General features: G+C 43.9%; 1 protein-coding gene across 1 annotated transcript; it reads right to left on the bottom strand.

The window, feature by feature from the left end:
* Positions 1-1,201: 1,201 nt before the first annotated feature.
* LOC131573379 (elongation of very long chain fatty acids protein 4-like) lies at positions 1,202-9,350 on the bottom strand. The gene is made up of 8 exons (XM_058827292.1): positions 9,279-9,350; positions 8,592-8,657; positions 6,935-7,122; positions 5,713-5,793; positions 4,905-4,964; positions 3,683-3,791; positions 2,653-2,780; positions 1,202-1,372 (listed from the first exon to the last, which is right to left on the bottom strand). Exons 2-8 carry the CDS (start codon positions 8,647-8,649, stop codon positions 1,202-1,204), a joined length of 795 nt encoding a protein of 264 aa, XP_058683275.1. The 5' UTR covers positions 8,650-8,657; positions 9,279-9,350.
* Between the last annotated feature and the right edge of the window lie 309 nt (positions 9,351-9,659).

Here is a 9,659-nt window from a genome sequence, read left to right as displayed (position 1 = left end):
TACTCTGTAATACCTGTTTTAATCAACTGAGCAGGATTCAATCAATAATCACCACTTTGTAGTTTAATTAGGACTTTCAAAGCACTACCACATCAAAACTCTAACAGTATTTAACAGTCTGCAGATGAATATAAGTGCCAGATTCTAGCTGTAACTGATTTAGGAGCAAAAAAATAGAAGCCAATTAGGATATCTTAAAATCAAAGGAGCTATGCAGCTTTGCACTACTCAATGAATTTATTTTATACATTTTGTATTAATTCTTATACAATTAGGTAGTAGAGCTGGTTGCTTATGGTGTTATTAAACTCCTTGTGTTTGACAAGAAGCAAAATCTAAAAATAACAGTATTAAAAAGAATAACAAATTAGAGAAAAAAAGTTATGAATAGGGAACATCAATCTATTCTTTCTAGTTCAATTATGGTACCTATAAGGACCAATACCAAGTATCTTCAGGCATTAAAATACTCTATTGTTATGAGAGCAACCAAAGAGAAATAAGCATTCCAGAAAACGGGACATGGTGACTCTTACTACATCAGTTTCTTATTAGGATGAAAGTGCTAATAATGCCTTCTTTAGCTTCAGGACAGTGAAGACACCTGTCCAGCCAGACAACCTAATGTCCAGTTTCCTTGCTGCTTATAATGATACGAAGTTAAACCACCAGGACCACCTCAGGCCTAGCAGGAGCTTCCTTAGCAGGAGAGGGTGGGATACAGTGTACAGCAGAGTGCATCCTGCAGTCCCTGTGGATTCCTGGCTGTTGCTGCTACCTGGACATTGATTTCCAGGCTGGAGGCACATGACCCTGCCTGATCTACAACACCAAGCTGAGATGGTTTTGTGGATGCAAAGAAACCCTCTACAGCCTAAAAAACTGAGGGAGGGAGTTGTAGCTGGCTGCTAGACCTGGGACACTGAGCTAAAGATGAAAGGGAAAAAGACCTTATCTGGCAAATGTCCCAAAACCTGCTATGCTGGTGACTACTTGTTTTAGCTTGGCCTCATCCTAATTAAGTGTGCTTTAATCCCTGAGTTTACATCATTCCTTTCTTCTCCCTAAACTGGGATATTTGAAGGCAAGACATGAGGCTCACGCACACTCACAAGATACATTTTCTTCCTGAGACCACATCACAAGCAGCAGAGAATATGCACGTTCATCGGTCTGTGCTGTCTGTCCTCTTTGATTTCCGTTAAGTCAGCTTTTCCCGCTTTCGCCTAACGTAGGTCCAATAGTAGAAGTGTAGGAAGAGAGCTAGGAGGCTGAGGATGTAGAGGAAGACTGCAGTGTTGAAGCCATCAGGGAACGGGCACTCTGTGAAGAGGTTGTAGGAAGAATGAGCAGCAATGGCCACCAGCTGGCACTGGAAGAGGTGGAAAAAAGAAGCAGCCAGATTAGGGAACCTACACGAGATACACCTCAGCTGGCCATTGAGACCATCACAGCTATCACAACATCCTAGCAGTGTCCTCAACCCAGAGGATCACCTGCTTTGCCTCTCCTGACATCCCTGGGAACCTGCCTCTCAAGCCCAGCAATGTTTTCTTACCAGGAAAGATGCCCATCAAACCTGAAGGTTTAACCAATCCAGCCTCTCCTGCCCTTGGCCCATTTCTCTGCCACAGTGCAGTAACTGAGATGTTGGAATATGGAAACTGAAGGTGGGAGATTCCTCTTCCCCAGTGGTAATCAGGTTATTATACCCATAATTATTTTCATTTGTATTTTAGCTTGCAGAGAGGAACTCCAGATACTACCTTTATTCATTTAAACATTTTTTTTTTTTTTGTATTTTACTAAGTCACCTGTCTCAATAGCCTGAAGCAATGAGTTCTACCTACCAAAAAGCTATTAATTTTTTTTTCCTGTGCTATAATTTGCATTACAAATACCTTTTTATTTCATGCAACGCTTTCTTGTTCTGCTTTGCCATGCAGGCTAAGTTAGAATTCCAGATCAGCCTCCACTACACCACTATTTTACACATATCCTCTTTCTCTTCCCTTCTAACTGCATACTTTTGGTTTGCAAAGCCTCTTTCTGAGTGAAAAAAGCCTCTCCTAGAACCACTGTCCTTGTCTGGATCACTGCATCGATGCTGTTTCTTCGAAAAACACAGGGTTTTCCAAATTTGTAACTTCATCAGAGATGAGAGAAAGAAAATCCAAAGGGATTTTCTAGAGAAAAATTCACATATTTCTTTTGAACTCGCCTGTTTGCCTGCACTTAGAGACTCTCTTCCTTTCTGAAGGAACTGAATCAAGGCTCCCCAATCTGCTGCCCTATTGAGAACGCAAAGTTTCCCTGAATCACTGCCCCCACCTCTTCATATCAAGCTCTGTTTTTAGTGCTCCTTATACAACATAAAAAGGAGGAATCCAATTGCTAATTTTTCTCTTCCCTTCCCATTATGAAGCTGTGGATAATTCATTTGATATGGTCACTGAAGGCCTCGAACAGTCCTGTGAAAGCAGCATTTGGAGCAGGTCACCCATGGCTTCAGGTCTCAGAGTGGCACCTGAGGGCACCTGGGGACATGCTGCTCTCCATGGGCAGCAAACAGAGATTGAGGCAGTGAGGTGACAGACAGCAGGGGCCATCACACCCGTGGGAGGGCAGGGAAGAACACCTGGAGCTAATTACCAGCTGCAGGACGGTCAGGTAACGCTTCCACCACAGGTGCCTGCGCATCTGCGGTCCCAGGCTGGCCAGGGCGTAGTAGCCATACATGAAGATGTGGACAAAGGAGTTCAGCATCCCAATAAAGAAGGCTGAGGAGGGAAGAAGTGAGGGTGAATGAGGGACATGACTCATTCCAGGCTAGCCCTATGAGGGGCTCACAGCCGCTATGATGATGCTTCCGAAATAGATCACATCCACCCTGTGCATGAACATTCCACCCAGGCTCTGCCATGGAAGCACACCAGCTTCTCCCTTCCTTCAGCATCCAGAATCATCGGATGAGTTGGGTTGGAAGGGACCTTAGAGGCCATTAGCTCCAGCCCCCAGAGCACATCTCCCACTAGAATTGCCCAAAGCCCCATCCAATCTGGCACTGAACACTGCCAGGGTTGTGGCATCCACAATATACCCATCCTATACCAAGTGTTCAGAGACAGAGGAGAGCTTCAAAGGCAGAGGAGGGACATGACTGTCTGACCTAAGCCATTCTGGTGTCAAGTCCATGTAGCCAAAATGACTTCCCAAAAAAGAATTCCCTAGCATTTTGTATAGGGCCTACTGAGAGTGGCTTAGTGCCCAGATGCTTCTTTTTCTGTTGAGAAAACGGGGCAGCATTCTGGATATGGCCCAAAAATGGGCACAGCCAGAACAGGAAGCAGAGCCAAAACCTGGGCTGCTGCCCCAGGGCCTCTGGTTGGGGAGTGAGGGAGCACTGCTCTGGGAGGAGATATACACAGACCTGTAGGATGTTATTTTTGTCTGTTTGGACCCACTCTGATGGCACACTCTCATTCTGGGTGAGGCAGTGAACATGGCAGCCTAAATAGCCCCAAGAGCTGAGCAGATGGGATCATCTAAAATGCACATGCTTTTCTCACCTTTGGAAGCAGGTGAACTTCCTACCTGCCACTCAGCCCATCTGCACTGTTAATACTACCTCCAGAGCCCAAAAAAAACATGAGAAACACCAGGTTGTCTCTTACAAGCATACCTTGTCCTCCAGGCACGTATTTGACCCCTGACCACCAGTTGAAGAGCATAGAGCCATGATGGTACACGTGCAGAAAAGTCACCTGTTTCTTGCGCAGAATCAAGAAAACCTGAAATAAGCCAGGCAAAGGAAAACTTTGAGTTGATGTGTTTAGACAAAAATTTCACAGTAAAAAGTTATACAAATAGCTAATGATGAATCTGAATCTCCCACACCCATTTCCTCTGCTGTTGAAAAAAATTGGTAAAACACAATAGAACTTATAGGGGGAACTGGAAGATAGAATTTCTTCCACAAAGCCCCAGATATATTTATGTCTGGATTCAGGGCCCAAAGTCCAAAGAGGATCTCAGACTCTGACTGAGCTTCCATACAATTCACAGCTGCTTGTGTTTGCTCCTTTTCAGGACACAAGTTGTATATTTACTGCTACCAGACAATAATCCACAAAAAAAACCCACTGTGTTGAATGGCCAAACCCTCCTGGAATTTGCATTAGTAAAGAGAATGGTTTTGCCAGATGAATACATGTCAGGTTACATTTCACCATGTACATACATACACACACAACAAAAAGTGAATCTACTTTTCAGGCACTCAGGACAGGCAAAAAGCTGGTTTTGTTGCTGATGCAAACAGAGAATTGGCCAAACCCCTGGCGATAGGCCTAGGAAGAAGCCACATGTTTATTCACATTAGGTGGGTTGCAAACTTACACCCCAAGGAGCTGTGAAGTTTCAGGCTAGGACACAGCTTTCTTCTGGTGGCCAAGCAGAGGCCACTTAGTTCATTTACATTGCAGAAGGAGACCTGAAGACAAGCCATAAAGAGGTGGACTTTCAATTCCCCCAGGACATAAACCTTTAGCGCACAGCTCTGGGATAATCCATGGCAGCAGAGACGCCAGAACTTGTCCACTTGCAGCTCCTTTTTTGCCCCACTGTTAATCAGCCAGCCAGGCAATAGCAGAACCTGTGTGGCACCAGCAGGTAAAATTTTGGTGGCCCACCTGGCAGCAGCCAGGGTTAAAGCTTCTCCCATAGCACTGTGCCCAGCCTCAGTTAGGATGCTGAGGAGGGAGTGTGTGCAGCCAAGGGATGAAGACAGGCAGCGAACCAACACGGGATCAACCCAGGACATAAGCTCTGGCACGCTGCTCCTTTCTGACAAGGAAGTATCTGTTTCCAGCCCCGGTTCCGCTGAGGAGCCGAGCCCTCCTTACCGTATCCAGCAGCTCGATGATTTTGGAGAAGAAGAACCACCAACACACTCTTGCCATCTGCTGGGCAGCACAAGGCACAGCGGTTAGAGCTTTACCCAAAATCGACACATTTTCAACCATGCTGTATCCCCGCCCACCCGGGGTCTGCAGCAAGGGGTAAAATTAAGAGGTTCTTTTCGGTTATTTGTTTTGTTATTTTATTTTTTTGTTTTGTTTTGTTTTGTTTTGTCTAGATGGCAAAACTGAAAAACTGAAAAGATAATATGAGGCTTACATCTGTTCAAAGCAAGGTACTGTAACTCCAAATTCAAAGAGAAAAAACTCATGCAGCATTTTTGGAAAGCTGATGCTAGCGGGACACAACCCCTTGGGATGACCAAAAAATAGTTTTAGCTAAGCCCCTCTACTAAAAGAAGTGTTGAGTAAGATTTTTGTCACACCAGGCAGAGGATATAAAAATCAGTTTTCTTGTTGGAAGCGATCACCCAGAATCCTTACAATCCATGTGAAGAATCACATCTATTTCAAAGGTAATTTGCAATATTGATACTTCAGCTGGTAAGATCACCCTCTTTGCAGTGATCAAAGAGCAAACTTAGATGGCTGGGTTGACTGAGATGATTAATTTTAGAGAGCTAAAGCAAAGTGCAAGAACTGTTGAAGCAGACAATTTAGTGGAATAGATTCACAGGCAACAACAAGCTGGGGTCAAAGCCTTCTTAGCCATGCAAATTGCTATTTATGAGCAAAAGAATCTGCATAGCTATGGGAGGGAAGGGCCTAAGGCAAGCTTTCTCCAGAACTGTACCCTCATTCCCAGCTCACTCCGGCTGTAATCCACCGGCTGGCACAGGTAGCTGTAGTTGGCCAAGACTGAAGTAACCAGAAACTGAAACAAATCAAAAGCAAATAAAAATCAATCTGATCTAAAAAAGAAGGACATTTTAATGCTAAAGTAGTAGGGTTTCAGTCTTACAGTTACTGGCAGAAAATCCATGAACAAATAGTAAAAACCTTAAATAAAGTACTTCACATTCTGTTTGGAATCTTAAAAAGCAAATTTGGCCCGGGAAGATTTGTAACTCTTTGTGTAATGGCAGGAAGGCTCACAACTATTTCAGCAGTAATAGTGAATTCTAGGCTTCTGAGGCTCTCTGAGAAGACACTGTTCTCCTCCTCAAAGATCCCAGGCTGTTCTGTTCTGTTTTGGTTGAATTTGCCTGTTCATTTGAAAGCCAAAAATTGGACCAAGTAATTAGTATAACTGAACAACCAAGCACAGAAAAGCAATTTTCACACCTGTCCTCAGATGGAGCAGAATTTGTTAAAAAAAAAAAGAAAAAAAAAAGAAAAAAAAGGCAATTTGTATTAATGTAATGCTTGTGATACAAAGTAAAAGGGCGTATTTGTTTGCATCAGAGTGTTTTTGAAACCTATTTTGGCCTTGCTCCCGTGAATATTTTCAGTGGTCTACATAAACTAGGTGGGACAGGCTTGTGGAAAGAACAAGCAGAAAAAAATGTTCACTACACTCTCAGCAGCAGGAATACATAGAATGCTTGGGACTCCTGGAGAGAACTGCCATCTGTGGAAAATCATAGAATGTTAAGGTGTTGGAAGAGTCCTTAAAGATCATCTAGTCCCAACCCCCTGCCTTGGGCAGGAACACCTTCCACCAGACCAGTGGTTCTCATCCTCAGAGATGGATCCATCACCAGCCAAACTCAAGGTGAAATGAGGCCATTCCACATCCTCCACACACTCTGTGCCTAATGTGGAGATCCCAACTTGCAAATCATTCATTCAGGATGAAGGAAGTCCTGTGTTAATTTCATGAATGACCGGAGGACTGAGAAATTGAGGAAATCAAGTACAGCAGGACAACACTGCTCCTCTTGTGGTAAAACATGGACATGTCCAAGCCAGCTCCCACTCCCTTCATCAAAGGCTGTTCAAACCCTGGAATCTGGAGGCTCTGGAATTCAAACCCTTCCCATGTGCTTACCCAGGAGCCAATCCTGCCTCCTCACCTCGTAGAACATGTAGCTGGATAATGCCACCATGGCCAGGTTGTAGGTGAGCAGCGAAGCCCACAGCTCCAGACGCTGCTGCTGCCGCATGTAGGACGGCCCCAGTGCCACCATGAAGAGGTAGGAGGTGAAGATCAGGGTGACAGGAAGTGGGGAGTAGACCAGTGGCCATGGGTCTGTCCTTGCATCTGCGAAGCAAAACAGCCACAGCTGGCACCATATATTTAATTGTATTTGATTACTCCCTTCAGTGTGCTTGCTGGAGAAAGAAAATGGTGTCCCTGTGTCTTTACAGAGATGCACCCCAGTCCTTCTGCTCTGACTTTGCCAAAAGGCTTTAGCACAAAGGTTTTAGCCCAATTTTTGGGTATGGACTGCAGTACTGGAAGGCAAATCTTTCCTGGAATGAGCTGGAGCCCTCTCTGGGCAAAAGGAGCAATCCCAGACACTGAGCAGGGTGGCACAGGAGCCGCCAAAGCAACAGTGGCTCCTCAGGAGCGTAAATCTTTACAGCTAAATAATAGAAGTGTTTCAATCACTGGTAATACTTCCTTAAAATCCTTAGGACATCTGAAATTCTCCACTCCTTCATTTTTATACCTGCCCATAGAGTGGACTCTCTTCAGAAGCATGAATTCACTGGGAAGTGCCAAAACACTTATCCCTGCTGAAACAGCTCTTTGGTCCTACAGCAAAGGGAAGCTCAACAGATTTTCTGTCATGCCGCCTCCTCCTAATCCTGCTATCACCCAGGATATGTTATATCAGCAAAAATGTCCTCAGGTGCTATTCATGCTTTCCTGTTCCCAGTGTGATCACTACTCTGCCAAACTCCCTCATTTTTTTTAAAATGCCATACCAGTCTGGACAACTCTGTTAATCCCCATCCCTTCTAAACCTCCCAGTTCTTTATGAGGGCTGTGTCATGAGCTCTTTGATATTCCATTTCTGAATTTAACAGTTTGTCAGAAGTCCTGAACCTCAATTTTCACTCTTGCAAAATTCAAGTCCTGAAACATTTACAATCTGAGCATTATACCCGCTCCTGTCAATCTGAGCATTATATGTCCTCCTCCTGCCAAAGCCATCATGCAGGCCTGCTGGTCTATCTTCATGGCATTTTGTGGCTTTTCTTTACATCCAGAGATACAAAAGAGCCCTTTGGGACTAAACTGAACCTCTAACTACTGAAGATCTGATGTCTCTTCATGGCAAGGTGTCAGATTTCAAGCACTGAGGAGTGGTTACTGTCAATATTTCATTTGATAACAGGTTTTACTGGCATCACAAAGAATTTAAACCCCAAAGTATTAACTCTTTGGTCAACTAAGCTTTCCCATGACACATCAATATGCATTTAAAAAAATAATTTCCATACTCCAGACTTAACAGGCAATCCCAAGCATTTATTGCTTCTCATGTCAGAACCCACTGGGAAATCCCCCATCCCTTCATTCCTCACTGTTATCCAACTGGAGGGTCAATGAGATATGTTTCAAGACTTAAGGGAAGCTTGTGATCATGGAGAAGGAAAAGTGGAAATCTACCTACTGAAGAAAATGTGGGCAAGTATAATGATTGCATTCCTTCTAGGTTTGGTTTTCATGATCCCTCTATCTATGCAGAAATTCCCACTTTAGACAGCATCTCTACCTACCTCCACTTTCAAGAATCCAGTTGTAGAATTCCTGAATTTTCTGCCAAGTTGAAGCCATCCCAAGTTCTGGAAAGAAATTAACTCAACTGAGTCTAGAGTAAGGAGGCTCCTTACACAAGGCTCAGGACTACAGCTAATGAAAATGCAATAGCTCGCTTTCTAAAAATTTAACTTTTAGATCAGGATTAAAGTTCCCTCTAAAAAAAGAAGAAAGAGAACATCCCCCCCCCACACACACACACCCCTTGCAATGATTAGCTATTTAACTTCCAGGTTTTATTTATTTATAAATTTAAATAACTTATTCAATTTCCAGATTTTGATATTTGATGGAGGTTTCACTTCCAAAAACAATAAAAAATGCTCTGAGCAGCTGCATGTGATCTGCCAGAGCCAGGAGGGAACTGCCAGTACCATTGGGAAATCAATCACGTGGCATTTTTTTCCTAAATCAGTGTGGGCATAACATTAACGTGAGGACATACACCAGGTGTCATAACTGCATCCTTCTGCAGGTATTATTGGATATTCCCAGTGCTGGAAGGCAGCTAGGGATTCATTCAGCACAGCTCCAGAGGTGTTATTTGGCTTTCTGAGGCCCCAGTTTATACATTACCTTTATCTTGTATAGATTCTGGAATATAGTAGATAAAGTAGAATATAGTACATAAAGTAGAATACTCATACATATTATGATGGTCTTCCCCTTCACTTCTTTCCTTTAGCAGGGAGATGTTTTCAATGGCACTTGTAAGTTCTCCTAGAAAACACTTATCTGCAGTTAGTTTCAACAGCTAGTGCTACCTGATCCATTAGCAGATATACAGGACCAGCTTCCTCCCAGTTTAATCTCCTGCTGGCATTGTGAAAAACACATTTTCTCCTTTGACTCCTCCTCACAGGCTGTGAAATCCACGCCCCACATCGCGTCAGTGACAGACATCCCCAAATTTCTCTCCTGCGGCTGATCTTTGCAGTCGACCCTTTTTCTGGGGTGACCCTCTGACACAAAACCCGAGACCCCTGGGAGGTGTCACACCCATCCTGACACAGAGCCACATGCCCTTG

Source organism: Poecile atricapillus, chromosome Z (genome assembly GCF_030490865.1).
Source record: "Poecile atricapillus isolate bPoeAtr1 chromosome Z, bPoeAtr1.hap1, whole genome shotgun sequence".
Taxonomy (NCBI): Eukaryota; Metazoa; Chordata; class Aves; order Passeriformes; family Paridae; genus Poecile; species Poecile atricapillus.
This window is presented reverse-complemented; position numbering and strand designations above follow the sequence as displayed.